Source organism: Podarcis bocagei (assembly GCF_964188305.1).
Source record: "Podarcis bocagei genome assembly, chromosome: 7".
NCBI lineage: Eukaryota > Metazoa > Chordata > Lepidosauria > Squamata > Lacertidae > Podarcis > Podarcis bocagei.
The window spans coordinates 6,647,336-6,670,143 of NC_138132.1; the positions used below are offsets into that span (position 1 = coordinate 6,647,336).

Here is a 22,808-nt window from a genome sequence, read left to right on the forward strand (position 1 = left end):
CAAGATGAAAACGTCTTGCAAGTTTGTTTCCTTTTTCTTAACAGCGTTAATACAGTTGCGACTTGACTTCGAGGAGCAACTCATAGAACGCGGTGTGGTAGCCTTTTTTAGGTTTTTGGTGATTTTTGAAGCTTTTCCAAAACTTTTCCGACACCGTGCTTCGCAAGATGAAAAATTCGCTAGACGAAAAAACTCGCGGAACGAATTAATTTCGTCTTGCGAGGCACCACTGTATGTCCATATTACTTCTTAACTCTCTTAACTTCCCATTTTATACTTTCTTCATAAAATTACAAGTGCTCCCTGAAATCCTGCCAATGTATGTACATTGCTTTTATAAATATGCAGTAAACACTCCTAATTTCTTTTTATACAATATCTTTATCGTCATTGTCCCATACAAAACAATGAAACTGGAAATCTATATAAAACATTCAGAAACCCCTAAAAACTCTGAAATCCCATTTTAAAATACAATATACTATAGAGACTCCTTATGCTGCGTTTAGAACCAGAATTGCATTTGCGTAGAAACTGTTTCTCAGGCGGCTAGTCCTGGTCTTTATAACCCTAAACTCGTTATCTTAATTTCTAAGGTTTCCAGTTAGTTGATCATTTCGGCATAGTCCGTTAACTCATATTTCCAATCTTTTTTTGGTGGGAGCATTGGAAAAAGAAGCAGTTTCCGCAGTTTTACTGCCATTTAAAGCCAAAAGCAGAAACGGGTACCACACCAGTAGCCATTGGGTTGTTTTTACCTCAATCATTTGCTGCACGTGCCTCTTGACGGTGATCCGGTCAGGCTTGGGAGTGACCCCCGGTGCCCACTCCACCACCATGGGGGGCTTGAACTGTGTAGGGGGCTGTGAAGAGAGAGGGGGGGCAAACACAGTGTGAGAGATGGGACTGAGCCATACCGACGAAAGAAGAACGGCAGACAAAATTAATGGACTACGCAGAATTGGATAAAATGGTGGGAGGGATTCAAAACCTGCGGGACCAGAGATTTGCAGAAGATTGGAAGAAATGTACGAACTATTTGAAGAGCAACTGTAATCAACAAATTATGCAAGACGTTTTGTAAGGAGAAATATATGAAATATTGCAACGAAGAGAAACATTAGTTATGACATTTAAATGTAATAGCGAACGTAAGAAATGTAAATTAAGTGAAAAGATTGGGAAATTTTCAGATGTGATTGGTGGAAGTAAAAAAAAATGTATAAGGTATAAAAGTATGTTTAATAATTGTTGAAAATGATAAAAACCACACACACACACACCTTATTTTTCACTCTATAAGACGCACCAGACCACAAGACGCACTTAGTTTTTGGAGGAGGAAAACAAGAAAAAAAAATATTCTGAATCCCAGAAGCCAGAACAGCAAGAGGGATCGCTGCGCAGTGAAAGCAGCAATCCCTCTTGCTGTTCTGGCTTCTGGGATAGCTGCGCAGCCTGCATTCGCTCCATAAGACGCACACACATTTCCCCTTACTTTTTAGGAGGGAAAAAGTGAGTCTTATAAGCAAAAAATACGGTATATATATATATATAGACAGATAGAGAGAGATGGGATTGAGCCAAGGCTCCCCCAAAACTCCTTGGCTCCCTGGTCCTTCTCTGCCCTCCTACCAGTGATTTGGAACCTCTTGGCTCACGGGCGTACGAGAGGGAGTAGATCTCCTCATCTGTGTAGTAGAGGTCTAGGGAGAGCTGGGAGAGAAAAGGAAAGTTATACAAGGGAATGCTCCCATTAAGTCACACCCTTAGTGGCAGCGAAGGGCTGCCCTCCAGAATCGGCTGCAATCAAGAGTCCCAAGTCAAGTGTTGAATGGGAAGCACATTCAGTCTGTATGGCTCATCTGTAGGACTAATTTAGCCAGCTAGCCCTGGTGATCATCTAAGGTTTATTGGATGGATTTCCCCCCTAAATTGATCTTTGAATTCTGAATTTATTGTTATTCATGTTTTATAATGTATTATGCTGTTTTTCTGTTGCATCAATTAAGTGTTTTAAATCTGTTGTTAGCCGCCCTGAGCCTGGTTTTCTGAACCGGGAAGGGCGGGGTATAAATAAATTTTATTATTATTATTATTATTATTATTATTATTATTATTATTATTATTATTATTATTATCCTTGCTGTTTCTTGTGGATAGACAGCTTCCTGTACCCTGTACGCTGCACCACTGTTCTGACACAACTCCCCATTACGTCCCCACGCACAACTGCTTAGGGTTGCCATGTTTCAAAAAGTGAAAATCCGGACACAAAAGTTGTTGAGCTATTTGGCTGAGTTGCTGAGCTGCTTGGAGGAAATTTGCAAGCGAAACAACACTTCCGATATGGGCATTTTAAAGTGAAATATCTGCCCGGATGCCGTTTTTGACAGACGGATCTCGGCTGTGCCTGGGAAATCCCAGACGTATGGCAGCCCTACACCTGCTCCTTGTAGGGAAGTTCCCGAATAAACTATTATCCCATCTGGGCCCAGGCAACTGGCTAGTTCATCCCTGTTGTCTTTCCAGCGCTGATTGAAATGTCATTTTGTATATTGTAATTTTAGGCTGTGACCTGCCCTGAGACCTATGGATGACGGGCGGTATAATAATAACAATAATAACAATAATAACAATAATAACAATAATAACAATAATAACAATAATAACAATAATAATAATAATAATAATAATAATAATAATAAAAAAAAATAACAATAACAACAGTAACAGTAACAATACTGAAGCCCTCCTTCTTCCAACAAGCCTTTTAAACTAGGTATCTTTCCCGGTCTGCATCCATTTTGGATGCTTTCACTGATCCACCGCTTGCTCTCCGGGTCTCCCTTGGAAGGAAGGGCAGGATATAAAATTTAAACAATTTAAGGTCCAATGCCCCCCCCCCACGCCCTGCTCCCTGGTCCAGTTGCTAAGCAGCACAGAAGTCGGCGGTTGCTAGGCGACGCAATTGCATGCGGAGCCAGAGGAGGCTACGTGAGGGCAGCTTGTTTACTAGGCCGCGGAGAGGCCTGCTGCTAGGCCCCACAGCTGCAAGCGGCGTGGCTCAATTTCCCCACAGTCATGGCTGCTAGGCAACCCAGAGGTTGTGGTTACTGAGTCACACGTGAACGTACTCCGAGGGCCACGTGGCAGCCAGGCCGCTAGGCAACCGCACCACTTCCTGCCTCCGGCAGCGGTTGCTAGGCAACGGTGGCATTCTGCCTTCTCGTCCTAACTGATGCAACATGGTGGCCCATTCTACCACAACGGGATGAAACCCGCAACCTTGGCATTATCAGAACGACGCTCTAACCAATTGAGCTAATGAACCCCCCCCCCGCCAAAAAAAAAAGAATATTGGGAGATGTAGTTTAAGGGTACTGAGCTGTCTAGCCTGCCTCGCGGAGTTCCCTCGAAATAGGGATTGATTGGAAAAATGGAAACAAAAAGAACTACCGACGAAAGAAGAATGGAGGATGAAACTGATGGACTATTCAGAGCTAGATAAACCAAAAGGAAGGATTCGAAACCTGCAGGACCAGAGATTCTCAGAAGACTGGAGTAAATATATGAACTATTTGGAAAGTAATTGTAATGAACAGATGGCGCTAGTAGGATTGCAGTAAGTTTTGTAAGGAGGGTTATTTGAAATATTGCAAAAAAGACTATGAAGAGAAATATTTGTTAATGATAAATAAGAGGGATAGGAAAATTAGGAAATGCGGAATAAGTGATAAAAACGGGAAATCACCAGAGGAGCTGACGGAAGTCAAAAACATTGTATAAGATAATAAATTATGTTATATGAATGTTGGAAATGATACGTTAAAAAAACTAATAAAAATATTATATATATAAAAAGGAAATAGGGATTGATTGTGGAACCGCTTTGGGAATTATAGCTCAGGGTGGGGGGAATTAGCAGCGTCTCCTAACAACTCTCAGCACCCTTAAACTACAGCTCCCAGGATTCTCTGGGGGAAGCCACGACTGTTAAAGAGGCACAAGAGTGCTTTAAATGCATAGGGTGGATGCAACCCGATCCATTCAAGTCGGTGGCTGCATTAGCTACGGCGGGGGGCATTTTGTCCCATCCTAGCGGGGACTGCGCGAGCATCCCTGGACGTCTGGCACACACGTACATATGTGCCCAACCCCACAGTTTCTATTTCCTCCTCCTCACGACTTAGGTTATCCGTTTCTTACCGTGAGCAGGTGCACCAGATCTTTGTTGGCTTCGAACGGAGGGCTGGCTTGTTGCAGAACCCGGAGTTCCCTCGCCGGCTCGTACAAACTCTGCAGCTTGCTTAAGTTGAGCCGCCCGCCATCCACGTGGTCGGGCATGGCCTCGTGCAAAGTCACCAGGTCCTTGAGGTGGACGCCAACGATGGGAATCTTGAAGCCATCGCAATCGGCATAAACCCGTCGGTACGTTCTGTAGTTGCCACACGAGGAGAGCAATACTGTCATCTCGGACAGCGTCTGGGGGCAAGAAGGAAGCAACATCAAGGAGGATGTTGTGGTCAGAGGGTAAGGGCAGGGTCAGCCCAAAAGGCTTTTCCACCCAAGGAGGATGGCAAAATGGTGCCTTCACCATTCAGTGTACGAAAACGAACCAATGAAACGAACCAATGAAACGAAAACGAATGGCAATGTGCCTGCCACCACACCTGAGGACAACCAGCTATCTTAGCAGGTGCAGATCTCATGGCACACACCTCTGTCTGCTCTCTCGGGGCCAGCCCTACCATTGGGCAGTGTGATGGCCAGGGAATCTGATTCAGAAGCTGAACCTGAGGAGTCCCAGCCTGCACAGGAGTCCCCGCCTCCAGGGGCTTGAATCTGAAGGGTCTGCACCTGTGCTGGATCCTCAGGAGCAGACACCAGATGTATCCACTCGGACTCCAGAGGTGGTTGAGGACCCATTGCCCGCAGGTGCTCCTCTCCCAGCCTTGTCAGGGGAAGGTGAGGTTGCCTCTGGGCCCAGTAACCCTCCAGCCTCTCCTGAGCTGCAGAGGCTCAGGGCAGAGAGGCAGAGGGAACTGGGTTCTCTCAGGAGTGCTCACCTTAAGGCCAGGAGAGGCGGGTCACCTGTGGGCCGGGACCGCCCCTGGCCTCAGAGAAGGTAAAGGCCAGTCAGCCCGGTCCCAGGTTGCGGGAGCAACGTCGTTGGAAACCTGTTTCTGCCAGAACCCAGACCTGTTCTTCCGGAGTTCCCGACCATGCCCTGCTTCTTGCTTTGGACCCCGCTTCACTCTTGGTGGACAGACTCCAGACCCTCGACCCAGGACCGGACTCTGACCATGCCTCACGGTAACCCCCCACCCCGGGGCCAGCACAGGCAGCCACGCCAGGCAGAAGATTTCGGGTAACACGAAAGGAAAGCAAATAGGCCACAACCACGCCATACCTTTAAAGAGCTACAATACCACTTTACCTGTCGTGGCTTCACCCAAAAGAGTCCTGGGAACACTCATCAACTCTCAGCACCCTAAACAAACTATAGTCCCCAGGACTCTTTGTGGAGAAGCCATGTCTGTTAAAAGTGGTTTCAGGGTGCTTAAAACGTTTGGTGTGAACATTTTTCAATTATCTAGTGGACGTTTAGTTTGCAATTCTTTTATTTCAGTGTCAGAGAAGGGAAGAGGTGTTTTCGGAATTTCCTGCCGCGTGTGACAAAATAACTGGGCTGTGGGGGTGGATAACACACCATTCGCTGCTTCGCCTCGGGCAGCAAAACACCTTGGGCCAGTGCGGCACTCTTCTTCCCTTGTGCTGCCAGAGGTGGACACTTTGCTCTGCCTAATGGTAGAGCCGGCCCCTGCTGAGAGAACTGCTCCCATTTCCTCCTGCCTCTTCTGGTAGATTTTGAAAGTGCTATTTTGGCTGCCGAACCCAAGGGCTTCCACACTTGGAAGGAAACAGCGCCTGACTCCCTCTCTAACATACCTCCCCACTCCTGTTCCCAAGGCTAAATTATTCCCTCTCTTCTCCACACACCCCCAACAAAGTTCATACCTTAGTGATCTCAGAAGGCAGAAGCGCGTGGGTGTCTTTGAGGCGGGCAATGGCGCTGTGACACAGCCCCCCCACAATGGCCATGAGGGTGCTGAAGTTCTGCAGTTGTCTTAACTTCTGCAAGTAGCGGAGGAAAAAACAGAGGGGTGAGAAGAGGGGCAGGAAGAATCACCAGCATGTCATGGGAGCCATCTTTTAAAAATACAAACGCACATCTCCTCGTCCCCCAACCTTCATTTGTCAGGATTTAAAACTCTCCCAGGGACATGGGTGGCGCTGTGGGTTAAACCACAGAGCCTAGGACTTGCCGATCAGAAGGTCAGTGGTTCAAATCCCTGTGACGGGGTGAGCTCCCGTAGCTCGGTCCCTGCTCCTGCCAACCTAGCAGTTTGAAAGCACATCAAAGTGCAAGTAGATAAATAGGTACCACTCTGGCAGGAAGGTAAATGGCATTTTTGTGCGCTGCTCTGGTTCGCCAGAAGCGGCTTAGTCAAGCTGGCCCCATGACCCGGAAGCTGTACGCCAGCTCCCTCGGCCAATAAAGCGAGATGAGCGCCGCAACCCCAGAGTCGGCCACGACTGGACCTAATGGTCAGGGGTCACTTTACCTTTAAAACTAAGCCACGTTGGATCACTCGCTGCGATGATCGCAGAGGGAGGCTGTGCTCTGAACATGCTCAGAGGAACTCTCTCCTCTAGCCAGCAAGTACATGGGTAGAGATGGTCTCCTCCGATGCACAGCATAAGGAACGTGAGCTCTGCACAGGGTTTTGCACTCCTTCAGCCCCCCTTTCTGCTGTCACCCCCTTCTTCCAGCAAAGCAGGCGGCGAATTTGCTTACCAGAGTCACACGGATGAATTTGGTGAATACTTCCGCCCTCTGCTGGGGCGTGGGTCGGTTGAGGACCATAACTTGCACCCACTGGGAGATGCTGTTGCACAAGGCGATGGCCCGCTCCAGGGCTGGACTGCCCCGCACTGACCCCCGCAGCACGTAATTCTGGAAATCCAAGTACTGCCCAACACATAACAGGGAGAAAGATTTTTTAAAAATAATAATAAATAAAATCTTACTAGAAGAAAAATTGTCTATCTAAATTAGGAATGGCCAAATCTGTTCTGTGCCCCGATTTTCCAGTCTTCAGTTCTCTGCATTTTCACATCAGTTTGACATTTCTTTTTTAAATGCCGAAAACTCACCAGCATTTTAGCGTGAAGATCTAATGTGCAAATGTTTGCATGCAATAGCGCCTAAAAAAATGTGTGCATTTTCCCCGCGTGATTTTCCTAAAATAATTCATTATTTCAGAGCATTTTTAGGGATGCTTAACCCTAAATGGAGTCTATGCATTGCTGTACGTGTTACTTGACTGCAGAAATTCAGAGAAGCACAAATTGCAAAAGAAAGGTGCTCCCAAGGGTCATCTAGTCTAACCTCTTGCAATGCAGGAATCTCCCCAAAGCATCCATGGCAGGTAGCCGTCCAGCCTTCAAGGAAGGGGAGTCCACCACCTCCCGAGGGAATCGGGTCCACTTTCAGACTGCTCTTACTGCCAGAAATTTCTTCCTCTGTTTGAATCATAGAATCATAGAATCCTAGAGTTGGAAGAGACCTCAAGGGCCATTGAGTCCAACCCCCTGCCAAGCAGGAAACACCATCAGAGCACTCCTGACATATGGTTGTCAAGCCTCTGCTTAAAAACCTCCAAAGTAGGAGACTCCACCACACTCCTTGGCAGCAAATTCCACTGTCAAACAGCTCTTACTGTCAGGAAGTTCTTCCTAATGTTTAGGTGGAATCTTCTTTCTTGTAGTTTGGATCCATTGCTCCGTGTCCGCTTCTCTGGAGCAGCAGAAAACAACCTTTCTCCCTCCTCTATGTGACATCCTTTCATATATTTGAACATGGCTATCATATCACCCCTTAACCTCCTCTTCTCCAGGCTAAACATGCCCAGCTCCCTTAGCCGTTCCTCATAAGGCATCGTTTCCAGGCCTTTGACCATTTTGGTTGCCCTCCTCTGGACACGTTCCAGTTTGTCAGTGTCCTTCTTGAACTGTGGTGCCCAGAACTGGACACAGTACTCCAGGTGAGGTCTGACCAGAGCAGAATACAGTGGCACTATTACTTCCCTTGATCTAGATGCTATACTCCTATTGATGCAGCCCAGAATTGCATTGGCTTTTTTAGCTGCCGCGTCACACTGTTGGCTCATGTCAAGTTTGTGGTCATGTCAAGTTTGTGGTTTGGTTTGCCTTCAAATGAGAACTCAGGCAAATTCTCCCCATCTCTCGTCTAAATGCAGGGATCCCTTTTCATCAGTGGCGCATCGGGGAATTAGGCAAAAAGGGATGCAAAGGGGATGGCCACACCACCCTGTGAGATAGACCGTCTCAGAGGCTTCTGCGAATTTGTCTAATAAGCCATCGCTACATCTTGTGGGTAGCGAATTCTCTTAGCTAATGATACATGATGTACTTCCTTTGGTTTTCCCCGGTAAGCGAAATCAAGTGGGGGAAAGAGATGTCTTCTCAGAAGCACGTTGTTAGCGATCTGCCACAGGGCAGACCCTCTTAGGGGTTTCAAGGGGGGGGGGTACTAGCTCCTGCAGCTTCTCTTCCTAACGCACCTGGGTTGGTGGCCTCTCTGTACGAGACCCTCGACCAGACAGCTTTCCTAACTGCAGGGACCTGAGAGCAGCGCCCTCAAATCCCACTTCTGGGAACGGATTAGATCTACAGACCACAATTCCCTCCTTAGAGATATGTGAGATCAATGAGATCATCTGGGGAAATTATATTTGTGGTAATTATTATTATTATTATTATTATTATTATTATTATTATTATTATTATTATTATTATTATTACTATTATTATTTATGCTGCCCATCTGACTAAATTGCCCCAGCCACTCTGGGCAGCTTCCAACAAATTATAAAACCACAGTAAAACATCAAACATTAAAAACCTCCCTGCCTTCTTATGCCTTTTAAAAGTGAGATACATTGGTACCTCGGGTTAAGAACTTAATTTGTTCCAGAGGTCTGTTCTTAACCTGAAACTGTTCTTAACCTGAGGTACCACTTTAGCTAATGGGGCCTCCCACTGCCGCTGCGCAATTTCTGTTCTCATCCTGAAGCAAAGTTCTTAACCTGAGGTACTATTTCTGGGTTAGCGGAGTCTGTAACCTGAAGCGTCTGTAACCCCGAGGTACCACTGTAGTTGTTTATTTCCTTGACATCTGACAGGAGGGCGTTCCACAGGGCGGGCGCCACCACCAAGAAGACCCTCTGCCTGGTTACCTGTAACCTCACTTCTCTTAGGGAGGGAACTGCCAGAAGGCCTTCGGAGCTGGACCTCAGTGTCCAGGCTGAACAATAGGGGTGGAGATGCTCCTTCAGGTATACTGGGCCGAGGCCGCTTAGGGCTTTAAAGGTCAACACCAGCACTTTAAAATTGTGCTCAGAAACATGCTGGAAGCCAGTGTAGATCTTTTACACAAGCATGACCTGCTGCCTTAACAGTTGAGGTTGACCATAGCCATCAAGAAAAGTCACCTGGCGCCATGAAAGAAGTACCGGCCTCCTTTGAAGGGTAGGACTGAAATTCTAAATGCACCAGGAGACCACCTGATTCTGCAAATGCAACCTTAAAGTAACTGTTTAGGAAAATGTTTTAGAATGCTTTTTAAAATGTGGGTGTGTTTTTTCCATGCTAGGGATACGTCTGCCACCCTGGGTTCCATTTGGGAGGAGGGATGGCGGCAGAAACGGAACAAAGAAATATGTCATGATTTTATCTTCCCCCAGACCAGTGGCGGAATTCAACCCCCAACACCCAAAGAGGTAGAAAGATTAGAGTAAGGCAAGCCCCAGCTTCTGGTCTGATCTCGCACAATCTCTTGCTGGAGATCTCTACGCGTCTGTCTGCATGTGAGCAAAGCACAGCCCATCAGGTGTTCAATGCCTTTGCAGAGGAGCCTGGGACAGAGGGGAGTGACGGGGACGGCCATTTCACGAGGTTTGACTTCGCTGCAATCGGAGATGTGTAATTTGGTGTGGGATCTCTGTTGCAGAAACCCCAAAAGGCCACTAACAGAAAGGTGACCAAGCAAGGATGTACAGGGGTGGGTGGAGGAAGGAAACTTCACTGAAACATCCACTGTAGCATTTTAATTTCTGTTTTAACAGCCCTGGCTGCCTGCAGTTGCCAATACAGTGGACCAATACAGTTGACAATACGTGATCCGTGCAGGATGCACGTTCGCAACCCACGTCTGCGCACGCTTGGGTTGCAATTCAGCGCTTCTGCGCATGTGCGACCACCGAAACCCGGAACTAACCCGTTCCAGTACTTCCGGGTTTTGGCGGTCTGCAACCCGAAAAAACACAACCTGAAGCATCTGTAACCCGAGGTATGACTGTATAAAGACAGCCGTACAGCCACATTCACACGTTGCATTTAAAGCACTGTGATACCACTTTAAAGAGTCGTGGCTGCTGCCAAAGGATTCTGGGAGCTGTAGTTTCTTAAGGGCACTTAACTCATGGTGATCTGCACTGATCATTGTAATAATACTAATAATAATAATAATAATAATAATAATTTATTATTTACACCCTGCCCATCTGGCTGGGTTTCCCCAGCCACTCTGGGCAGCTTCCAAGAGAACACTAAAATACAATAACCTATTAAACATTAAAAGCTTGCCTAAACAGGGCTGCCTTCAGATGTCTTCTAAAAGTTTGGTAGTTATTTTTCTCTTTGACATCTGGTGGGAGGGTGTTCCACAGGGCGGGTGCCACCACCGAGAAGGCCCTCTGCCTGGTTCCCTGTAACTTGGCTTCTCGCAGCTAGGGAACCGCCAGAAGGCCCTCGGAGCTTGACCTCAGTGTCCAGGCAGAATGATGTAGTTGCCCTGAGGGCCTTCTGGCGGTTCCCTCCCTGCGAGAAGCGAAATTAGTGTTTCATCTTAGGAGGAGGTATGGCTGTGTGACTATTTTGAAGGGGGACCCTGCACCTCTGCATCTGCTACTACCCTACTGGTCCCAGGGTTGGGGGCGACGGGAGTCCACAATATCTGGAGGGCAGCTGCTTGGGGAAGGCGAAGGCTCTTTCTAAAGGTCTATGCAGCTGCCTGTCAGGCTCCTGGGAATCTGATCCCTCCCCCGGTGGCAGCCAGTAAACAGATAAACAAGAGGAGTTCTTACCAGGTAATTTATTCCATAGATCACAGAGAGAGACAAAGAAAGGCAGCCTCCCTAAAATAATGGCGTTGCTCAGAATAAAGTCCAACCCCCTCCGTCTCGCCTATTGTACGTCACCCTTGCGATGGCTGATCTCAGCTTTCTGCCTCTGAGCCTTCTGTTCTCCTACTCTCAATGCCCACCTGGTCCTGGGAGGGGGAGGGGTCAGGAATGCTTTCCAAAGACACCGGATCTGTCAGCTGTCTCTCCCCTGGGGTTTCTTCTTCTTCCTCTCCCAATATTTCCCAGCTTCTCCCCTCTGCAGCCTCTGAACTATGACCTTCTGCAAACCGCTGTTCTAAGTCTATACTGTCCCTTCTGTTCTTGGGAAGGTTCAGGAGAGGGGGGGGCACCATTCCTCCTCCAGCCCTTGACACGACCCATCTCTGCAACAATTTCTAATCTGGGAATATAAGGGAAATTCTTTGATCTCGGTCACTGAGAGGTCATATTTGCCCATCAGTTGGGCAGCGTGATGTACCCAGTTTTTAAGAGGTAATCCATTTGAGAGCTCAATCAGGCATTTTTTGGGGGGTAGCCTAGTGTTGTCTATCTGTTGAACTCTAAACCAGATTTTTAGCACCTGTAATGACAAGGTCTCCTGGCCAGCACCCCTCTGACATGATTTTATATCTCCTTGCAGACACAGATAAGTATGTGACTTGGCGTGTAGCACTCTTTGCAACTGCTGCTAGGAACATTAGAGCAAATTATATAGCCAAGGTAGCCACCAACTTTGAAGGAGATGAATTTATTTGACCCTGTCTACATCAAGCTATATTCTATCTTTATCACCAAACTCCGTATATAATTGCACATTGTATTAATTAACATTTTTTAATATATCAGGTGGCCATGTGATAATTTTAGCTTATAATTTTTATTGTTTAATGTCTTAACTTGTATATTAAGGTACTTTTATAGCTCTGTTTAGAGTAGGTAATGTCTTGATAATATAAATGTTTTAAGTTTTTTGTATTAATCCAGTATAAGGTAAAGGTAAAGGGACCCCTGACCATTAGGTCCAGTCGTGACCGACTCTGGGGTTGCGGTGCTCTTCTTGCTTTATTGGCCGAGGGAGCCGGCGTACAGCTTCTGGGTCATGTGGTCAGCAGGACTAAACCGCTTCTGGCGAACCAGAGCAGCGCACTGAAACACCGTTTGCCTTCCCGCCAGAGCGGTACCTATTTATCTACTTGCACTTTGACGTGCTTTCAAACTGCTAGGTTGGCAGGAGCAGGGACTGAGCAATGGAAGCTCACCCCGTCACGGGGATTCGAACCGCCGACCTTCTGATCAGCAAGTCCTAGGCTCTGTGGTTTAACCCACAGCGCCACCTGCGTCCCTATTAATCCAGTATGCTTTCTTTTAATTGTTGAATGATTCTGTGTACTTTGTGGCAGCCTTTGGCTATATGCTGTAAAACTGACTGAATTTCTAATCTCCACCATTGCAGAACCTGTGTGTTGGCTGATCCCTACCGAGAGACGGCAGAATGCCTTGAACTCCAGGTAACTGAGGTGGTTGGCCAACTCTCCTGCGTCAAGGTGATCAAAAAGCAGGGACACTTTCCTCTTCTTGCCGCAGCCGGGGCTGCTTTGGCAGCTGAGGGATCGGGTCCACGTCCGGGTCATCCTGGAGAAGGAAGCAAGGCCAGATCTCCAAGTTAGATGCTGAATACTTTGCATGCTTAGAGGTAGTAAAGGTAAAGGACCCCTGGAAAGTTAAATCTAGTAGAATTTGATCATGGGGTGCAGAACTCATCTCCACTTTCAGGCCGAAGGAGCCGGCGTTTGTCCACAGGTAGCTTTTCCAGGTCATGACTGGCACAACGGAACACCGTGACGGAAACCAGAGCGCACGGAAATGCCGTTTACCTTCCTGCTGCAGTGGTACCTATTGATCTACTTGCCCTGGTGTGCTTTCGAACTGCCAGGCTGGCAGGAGCAGGGACAGAGCGACGGGAGCTCACCCCGTCGTGGGGATTCGAACTGCCGACCTTGCGACTGGCAAGCCCAAGAGGCTCGGTGGTTTGGACCACAGCGCCACCCGCGTTCATGCTTAGCTGAACCCTTGACTGGAAACGCAGATTGGTCTGAGGAGCGTGGTAAATTACTCACAGTGGAGATGTGGAAGACAGGAGGGAGCGGGAGATTGGGAAAATGGACTGCTGGGGTCCATTGGCTGTTCTGGGATGGGAGGAGATTCTTAAAAAAAACAACGAGGGGCAGGGCAGGATGGGAGATGCACTTCCTTTCTTTTTTTTATTGACTTAAGAAAATTATACTGACAGCAAAATGAAGAAGCCTAAATTAACATTGCCTTCTACCGATAAGAAATAATAATAACTATTACAATAATGAAAATACTAAAAATACATTTACTCAGTGGCGTAGCGTGGGTTGTCAGCACCCGGGGCAAGGCAAGTAATTTGCGCCCCCTAACCCTAACCCCCAGATGTTGCGCCCGGTGCGGCCGGCCCCCCCTGCACCCCCCACGCTACGCCACTGCATTTACTTTCCCATTTGAACTTCTATTGTGGTTATAATATATTACTATTCTATAAGAATCTATTACTGTATATCCTTTGCTGTCCCATATATTACCGTATTTTTCGCTCTATATTACCACTCATATATTACCATATTTTTCGCTCTATAAGACGCACCAGACCACAAGACGCACCCAGTTTTTGGATAAGGAAAACAAGAAAAAAAATATTCTGAATCTCAGAAGCCAGAACAGCAAGAGGGATCGCTGCGCAGTGAAAGCAGCAATCCCTCTTGCTGTTCTGGCTTCTGGGATAGCTGCACAGCCTGCATTCGCTCCATAAGCCGCACACATATTTCCCCTTACTTTCTAGGAGGGAAAAAGTGAGTCTTATAGAGCAAAAAATGCGGCATTTTATTTCCCAAATTCAACCTAACCCTCCCCTCCTGCCCACTGCTTCCCTTCACCTGTGTGAGATCTTCCCATCATAATATCTTTTTCTAGTTGCTTTAACAAAATAAAACTGTTAAATTATAATTACTTATTTTGTCCTTACACACTTCACAATTGTTAACTGCTTTAACACCATATTTTTTCATGTATTCCTGCATCAATCCGGGGCTGCTCTAGTCAAAAATTCTATACAGAAGGGGAATGCATAGGGGAATATAGGGAGAGGCGCTTCCATGGCTTTGAGAATCTCTCGAACTCACGTGCCAGAGGTGTTCAGCAGGTGACTGTGTTCCCCCTGGCCTTCTTTCCTCACCACCTCCAAGATCTCCGCGATAGCCTCCTCCAGGTGTGGGTCCAGGTGAAAGGCCTCAGGGTAGTTGAGGAGCCAGTACCTGAAGCCAGAGGGGAGAGGTTCAGTCTGGAGCTGCAAGAGACTCAGGGAGACGGGTACCCAGGCGGGATCTGGGGGCGAAGGGGAGGAACGGGGTGGGAATTTATACCGGATGAAGTGGCAGATCCTCAGCTGGCGCTCTGGCTGTTTCTTCTGAGATGCTTCTTGGTAGGTAGCAAACTGAGTTAAGGTTTCACCCCTCTCAGATTGGTGGGCAATGGCGCCGGGTGTTTCCGAGCACAATTCAAAGTGTGGGTGCTGACCTTTAAAGCCCTAAACAGCCTCGGCCCAGTATACCTGAAGGAGTGTCTCCACCCCCATCGTTCTGCCCGGACACTGAGGTCCAGCACCGAGGGCCTTTTGGCAGTTCCCTCCCTGCGAGAAGCAAAACTACAGGGAACCAGGCAGAGGGCCTTCTCGGTGGTGGCGCCTGCCCTGTGGAACGCCCTCCCACCAGATGTCAAAGAGATAAACAACTACCTGACATTCAGAAGGCAGCCCTGTTTCGGGAAGCTTTTAATGTTTGATGTATTATAGTATTTTAATATTCTTTTGGAAGCCGCCCAGAGTGGCTGGGGAAGCCCAGCCAGATGGGCGGGGTACAACTAATTTATTTATTTATTTATTTATTTATTTATTTATTTATTTATTGTTGTTGTTGTTGTTGTTGTTGTTGTTATTATTATTATTATTATTATTAGGTCCTGCCTCTAAGCTCAGGATTTTCAGCTGTAAGCTAATCCAGAATGCGGCAGCTAGACTGGTGACTAGGAGTGGCCACCAAGACCATATAACACCGGTCCTGAAAGACCTACATTGGCTCCCAGTACGTTTCCGAGCACAATTCAAAGTGTTGGAGCTGACCTTTAAAGCCCTAAACTTTAAAGCCCTAAACTCAAAGGCCCAGTATACCTGAAGGAGCATCTCCACCGCCACTGAGGTCCAGCACCAAGGGCCTTCTGGTGGTTCCCTCCCTGCAAGAAGTGAGTTTACAGGGAACCAGGCAGAGGGCCTTCTTGGTGGTGGCACCTGTCTTGTTGAACGCCCTTCCGTCAGATGTCAAAGAAATAAACAACTATCTGACTTTTAGAAGACATCTGAATGCAGCCATTTATTATTATTAGTAGTAATAGTAGTAGCAATAGTAGTAGTAAAAGGTAAAGGTAAAGGGACCCCTGACCATTAGGTTCAGTCGCGGATGACTCTGGGGTTGCGGCACTCATCTTGCTTTATTGGCCAAGGGAGCTGGTGTACAGCTTCCGGTTCATGTGGCCAGCATGACTAAGCCGCTTCTGGCGAACCAGAGCAGCGCACGGAAACACCGTTTACCTTCCCGCCGGAGCAGTACCTATTTATCTACTTGCACTGCATGCTTTCGAACTGCTAAGTTGGCAGGAGCCGGGACAGAGCGACGGGAGCTTACCCTGTCATGGGGATCAAACCGCCGACCTTCCGATCGGCAAGCCCTAGGCTCTGTGGTTTAACCCACAGTAGTAGTAGTAGCAGCAGTATTATTAATATTTTGTTGGGAGCTGCCCAGAGTGGCTGGGGAAACCCAGCTAGATGGACGGGGTATAAATAAAAAAATAATTTATTTATTTATTTATTTATTTATTTATTTATTTATTTATTTATTTATTTTTTTATTATTATTATTACTAGGGCAGCAGTTGAAGAAGGAGCAAAAAGGGTTTTCTTGTGTGTGTGTGTTTCTTGTGGCTGATTAGCTCTTTTCCCTGTGTAAAGGTCAGAGGGGGCAGGGTTTCTGTTGAGGCAGGGGATTAGCTGTGGGAGGAGCTTATCAGAGTTTGTAGGGCAGCGGCGCGCGCCTAGCGGCGCGCGCAGTTATATCCATCTTTTAGATTTAGGGGAGGTAGTCTCAAACGTTTGTTGGGGGAGACCTAGGTTTTTTTTTGTGGGCGAAGTTATTTGTCCTGTCTTCAAGCTTTTTATGATGGAGGACCTCTGTAGCCACCCCCAACAACACGATCTCAAGATGGAAGGGGAGGGAACAGCTGCAGTCGCCTGCGATTCCTGCGCAATGTTTGCCATCTTGCCAAAGGTTGCAGGCAGCTTCACCTGCAGCAATTGCATGTTGATTGCCCTTTTAAAAGACAAAGTCCAGCAACTGGAGGAACGTGTAGCTACGCTCCAAAGAATTAGAGAGCTGGAGCTCTTCTTGGAAGCAACAGAGCACACCGTCCCCACCAAGGAGGAGACAGGGGACTCCCCTGAGAAGGAGGCTAGTTCATCAACACAGGAGCCAGATATATGGAGAAACGTGACTCAAAGAAGTAGGAGGCCCAGGGTTCACTCTGATTGTTTAGAAATACACAATCGCTTTGAGGTCCTCTCCCCTAGCATGGAAGACGAAGAGCAGACTCCATTTGAGGATCTCTCCCTCATTACAGTCGATCAGGTATATGAAGACGAGCAGCAAAGTCAGTCCTCAGGGAATGTGCAGGCGACCTTGGAACGGACAGCTCACGGAAGAACCCCGACCAAACCCAAGAGGAGGCGTGTAGTGGTGATAGGGGATTCCCTACTGAGGGGAACAGAAGCAGTGATCTGTGGGCCTGACAAGATGTCTCGGGAAGTGTGCTGTCTCCCCGGGGCTAAGATCCAAGATGTAACTGAACGACTGCAAGGAATCATAAAACCCACTGACAAATACCCCTTCCTCTTGGTTCATGTGGGAACCAATGACACTGCAAGCAATAGCCTCCAGAAGATCAAAAGAGACTACGAGGCTCTTGGCAGGAAATTGAAGCAACTAAATGCACAAATTGTCATCTCGTCTGTCCTCCCAGTTGAACGACGTGGCCCAGGGAGAGAGGGGAAAATAGTGGAAGTGAACAGCTGGCTTCGCAAATGGTGTAAACAGGAACGGTTTGGATTCTTAGATCACGGACTGCAGTTTCTTGAAGATGGACTTCTGGCAAGTGATGGGCTGCACCTCACAACGGTTGGGAGGAATGTTTTTGCCAAAAATCTCAGAAACCTCATCAGGAGGGCTTTAAACTGACTAATGTGGGGGAGGGAGACAGTGCTCCTGAAGGTAGGAGTCTATCAATTAATGAAGATGATCATCCAAATGTCATAGACCAAATGGAGCAAACAGCACGCGGACCTACTGGTGGGAGGAAAAAATCCTTAAATAAGAGACACGGGGGAATGATTAATGGACTTCAATGTCTGTACACTAATGCGCAAAGCATGGGAAATAAACAAGATGAGCTTGAGCTCTTGGTACAGCAAACTAAATATGACATAATAGGCATCACTGAAACCTGGTGGGATAAGTCCCACGATTGGAATGTAATAATGGGGGGATACAATCTATTTCAGAGAAACAGACCAGACAAGAAAGGAGGAGGAGTGGCGTTATATGTCAGGGATGTGTATACCTGTGAAGAGATCCAAGATTTAGAACCTCAAAGCCAATGTGAGAGCATTTGGGTCAAAATTAAGGGAGAGAAGAATAACAGAGACCTCATTGTGGGAGTTTACTATAGATCCCCAAGCCAAACGGAGGGCATAGATGATGCCTTCCTGGAACAGATGGCCAAGCATGCAAAAGGAAGGGAGATAGTAGTAATGGGGGACTTCAACTACCCGGATATTTGTTGGACGTCAAACTCAGCCAAGAGCATAAGGTCAAACAGATTCCTCACTGGCCTTGCAGACAACTTCATTGTCCAGAAAGTGGGAGAAGCAACAAGAGGAACAGCCATTTTAGATCTGGTCCTAACCAATGTTGATGACCTGCTTAGTGGGGTAGAAGTGGAAGGATCATTAGGCGCGAGTGATCATGCTCTTCTGAAGTTTACTATACAGCGGAAAGGAGCAGCCAAGCATACTAGGACTCAATTTCTTGACTTTAAGAAAGCCGACTTCATAAAACTTAGGGAAGTGCTGGGTGAGATCCCATGGACAGCAATACTAAAAGGAAAGGGAGTTCATGATGGCTGGGAGTTTGTTAAGAGGGAGATAGTAAAAGCACAACGTCAGGCAATACCAATGAGATGGAAACATGGAAGGTGCCTAAAGAAGCCAGGGTGGCTATCTAAAGAACTTTTAACTGAATTAAGATTAAAAAAGGATGTGTACAAAAAATGGAAAAGGGGGGAAACCACCAAAGAGGAATTCAAACAAATAGCCAGCACGTGTAGACACAAAGTCAGAAAAGCTAAAGCACAGAATTAACTCAGGCTTGCTAGAGAGGTTAAAAGCAACAAAAAAGGCTTTTATGGGTATGTTCGTAGCAAAAGGAAGAACAAAGAAACAGTGGGGTCATTCAGAGGAGAAGATGGTGAAATGCAAACAGGGGACACAGAAAGGGCTGAACTCCTCAATGCCTTCTTTGCCTCAGTCTTCTCCGATAAAGAAAACAATGCCCGACCTGAAGAATTTGGAGCAAATGATTCAGCAGAGGAAACACAGCCCAGAATAACTAAGGAGACAGTACAAGAATATTTGGCTAGTCTAGATGTATTCAAGTCTCCAGGGCCAGATGAACTGCATCCAAGAGTATTAAAAGAACTGGCAGATGTGATCTCAGAACCACTGGCAGTCATCTTTGAGAATTCCTGGAGAACAGGCGAAGTCCCGGCAGACTGGAGGTGGGCAACTGTTGTCCCTATTTTCAAAAAGGGGAAAAGAGAGGACCCAAATAATTACCGCCCAGTCAGTCTGACATCAATAGGAGGGAAGATTCTGGAGCAGATCATTAAGCAAACAGTCTGTGAGCACCTAGAAAGGAATGCTGTGATCACCAATAGTCAGCATGGATTTCTGAAAAATAAGTCATGTCAGACTAACCTGATCTCATTTTTTGACAGAATTACAAGCCTGGTAGATGAAGGGAACTCAGTGGATATAGCCTACCTTGATTTCAGTAAGGCATTTGACAAGGTGCCCCATGATATTCTTGTAAAGAAGCTGGTAAAATGCGGTCTTGACTCTGCTACCACTCAGTGGATTTGTAACTGGCTGACTGACCGAACCCAAAGGGTGCTCATCAATGGTTCCTCTTCATCCTGGAGAAGAGTGACTAGTGGGGTGCCACAGGGTTCTGTCTTGGGCCAGGTCTTATTCAACATCTTTATCAACGACTTGGATGATGGACTCAAGGGCATCCTGATCAAATTTGCAGATGACACCAAACTGGGAGGGGTGGCTAACACCCCAGAGGACAGGATCACACTTCAAAACGACCTTGACAGATTAGAGAACTGGGCAAAAACAAACAAAATGAATTTTAACAGGGAGAAATGTAAAGTATTGCACTTGGGCAAAAAAAATGAGAGGCACAAATACAAGATGGGTGACACCTGGCTTGAGAGCAGTACATGTGAAAAGGATCTAGGAGTCTTGGTTGACCACAAACTTGACATGAGCCAACAGTGTGACGCGGCAGCTAAAAAAGCCAATGCAATTCTGGGCTGCATCAATAGGAGTATAGCATCTAGATCAAGGGAAGTAATAGTGCCACTGTATTCTGCTCTGGTCAGACCACACCTGGAGTACTGTGTCCAGTTCTGGGCACCACAATTCAAGAAGGACACTGACAAACTGGAACGTGTCCAGAGGAGGGCAACCAAAATGGTCAAAGGCCTGGAAACGATGCCTTATGAGGAACGGCTAAGGGAGCTGGGCATGTTTAGCCTGGAGAAGAGGAGGTTAAGGGGTGATATGATAGCCATGTTCAAATATATAAAAGGATGTCACATAGAGGAGGGAGAAAGGTTGTTTTCTGCTGCTCCAGAGAAGCGGACACGGAGCAATGGATCCAAACTACAAGAAAGAAGATTCCACCTAAACATTAGGAAGAACTTCCTGACAGTAAGAGCTGTTCGACAGTGGAATTTGCTGCCAAGGAGTGTGGTGGAGTCTCCTACTTTGGAGGTCTTTAAGCAGAGGCTTGACAACCATATGTCAGGAGTGCTCTGATGGTGTTTCCTGCTTGGCAGGGGGTTGGACTCGATGGCCCTTGTGGTCTCTTCCAACTCTATGATTCTATGATTCTATGATTCTATGATTCTACTACTACTACTACTTGCTATCTCTTCAATGTAAATCAGACGATTTTGTAGGGAACTCTCACGGGTTAAGAAGTAAATGCACTGCCTTTGACCTTGCCAGAGGTTGTTGACTCTGGCAGTGGCTAGCAGGGGGCAGGGGGATACAGAGAACAGTACAAAGTGCCCCACTCCTGAAACCTTCTCCCTCGTGGCAAGATATGCTCCCTTTCCTCTGAGCATGAGGGGGCCTGGAAGCACGGACAAGGGCATGTTTTCGCGTTGTGGCCGAAGCAGCTCAGTGCTACCTCTGAAAGGATATGAAACGAGGAGGAGGCGGGCTAGCTCTGCAGACGATACCACCCAGCTGTGAGCCGTCAGTGTCATGTTCACCATGAAGTCGCTGGTGCAGAGGTTTCCATCCAAATCTAGAAGGGGAGAGAAAAGGGTGGGGCTTACCCATTTGAGGGCAGGGGGGAGAAGAACAGGACTGGAATTGAAGGGGGTTTGTCAATCTGGAGGATGGTTGATATCGCCCCAAGATACAGTAACCTCACCCCACTGGGTGGTGTACCTGGATAATACTCCAAATGGGTCCAAACTTCAATGTCTAAAATTCCTGGAAGAGGACAAGGATCTAGAGATCCCGCTAAGGGTGGCCAAATTCTGTGCGTCTGCCATAAAACGTAGGGAACAAGCTGTACTACCAAAATGATTAAGGTTTTAAATGACAATTTTGGGTTATATTTTAGTGATCAAGATTTAATATATATTTTCAGCTGCTGCTATCTCTGAATTGTCTCTGTTATACCCAATTGCAATGCCATGTATTCCTGTTGTGTTTTATGGTTTTCCCGATATTGTAAGTGAGCCAGAACTGGTCTGTGACCGTAATAATAAAATTCATTCATTCACCTGTGGGTATTATCCAGACCTGTGACCCTATGACTACAAGGCTAGCATCTATAACAAGAAACCCACTGAACCAGTCCTATTAGTTCCTTTGCAAGATAATGGCCTTTGCTGGCCAGCTAAGTACTGCCATTTACATGTCCAAAGAGGCTGGCTTGTTGCCGTAGAGACAGGTGGGTTGGCCTTTCCCCACCTCACCTGGCTAGATGCCACAGCATCCTAGACTCTAGAGGAAGGCCAAACAAGGGGGGGGGGAGCTGTGTGAGAGTGAGTTTTGGCTGGTGCTGGAGAAACAGAAGCATGTCTTGTTGCAGGAATTTATGTATAGGTTGGGGGGGGGGGTTGTCCCTCCAGCAGATATCATGCACATGCAGCCCATTACCAAAAATCAGCACAATCGCTTTTGTGACTTTTGTGATTTGTCTCCACGAAACACTTCTTCACAGTTTCTTCCTGCCTATTCAAAGGGCCTTTGCTGCACGATACCAAATGTAAGAATTCACTGATAAATGGATCTATGTACTGGCTCACTGGGAAAACTTCAGAAATTCATATAGACCTGTGAGCTCAGCTGCTCAGCAGCCCCTCTGCCTGAGTGATAATTCCTGGCATCCGGATACCTGAGTGCCAGACAGGTAGCCATTCCAGAAGTAACAAACCCAGATGAAGACCAAAGGGTGTGATTAACTTGGCTGGGAAACAGGGAAATATAAATATCTCTTTTGCTACACTTGATGGGTATTTGGTGGAGGGCAAGGAGAACCATGGGGCAGGGTCCAGGATGCTCAGATTACGGCCACCAGACCTCCCCTTTCATGATGTAACTGTGATGTATGAGTGATGTAGTTTTGGGGGGTGTAACATGGGGATTAGAAGCTAATAAAAGTTTGGGGGCTCTTTTGTTCGGGGCTTCCATCTTGTTCCACCTGGTGGCAGGTGGGAGTCCTGTCGCGACAGTCTTCAATAAAGACCAAGCCAACTGGCTGCTGTTTTGCTCTGGTATTCCTGGCTGGTGTCCTTGTTTTTTGTCCAAGGGAGCCCTCAGATTTCTCCGTTAACAGTCTTGACCCGAAACCTTTGACGGGGAGGCAAATCCTGTTGGAGTGTTAATGCCGCGAGCCCCTCCATCCTATGAGCAGGTTGTGTGTGTGTGTATATATGTGTGTGTGTGTGTGTGTGTGTGTGTGTGTGTAAATAAAATCATGTATGCTACAAATATCACAGTATATTTGCAAGGAAACCAATCCCTGGGGGTAAACACTGGCACCCTGG

The 22,808-nt window shown here is 47.0% G+C and overlaps 1 protein-coding gene and 1 long non-coding RNA gene across 2 annotated transcripts in view; one reads left to right on the forward strand and one right to left on the reverse strand.

The window, feature by feature from the left end:
- The window catches only part of RASGRP4 (RAS guanyl releasing protein 4), a 45,857-nt gene that overhangs the window by 12,422 nt on the left and 10,627 nt on the right, over positions 1-22,808 (reverse strand). The window contains exons 3-11 of the mRNA XM_081200809.1: positions 20,952-21,052; positions 14,714-14,781; positions 14,474-14,605; positions 12,752-12,905; positions 6,863-7,036; positions 6,022-6,138; positions 4,210-4,485; positions 1,636-1,716; positions 759-863 (exon numbers count right to left, since the gene is read on the reverse strand). Of these exons, the coding sequence (XP_081056935.1) occupies positions 759-863; positions 1,636-1,716; positions 4,210-4,485; positions 6,022-6,138; positions 6,863-7,036; positions 12,752-12,905; positions 14,474-14,605; positions 14,714-14,781; positions 20,952-21,052 (1,208 nt within the window). The remainder of the gene's footprint in view (positions 1-758; positions 864-1,635; positions 1,717-4,209; positions 4,486-6,021; positions 6,139-6,862; positions 7,037-12,751; positions 12,906-14,473; positions 14,606-14,713; positions 14,782-20,951; positions 21,053-22,808) is intronic.
- On the forward strand, positions 7,675-22,714 carry LOC308590681. Its single transcript, XR_014009870.1, has 2 exons — positions 7,675-8,066; positions 21,345-22,714. It is a non-coding gene; the product is annotated as an uncharacterized lncRNA (long non-coding RNA).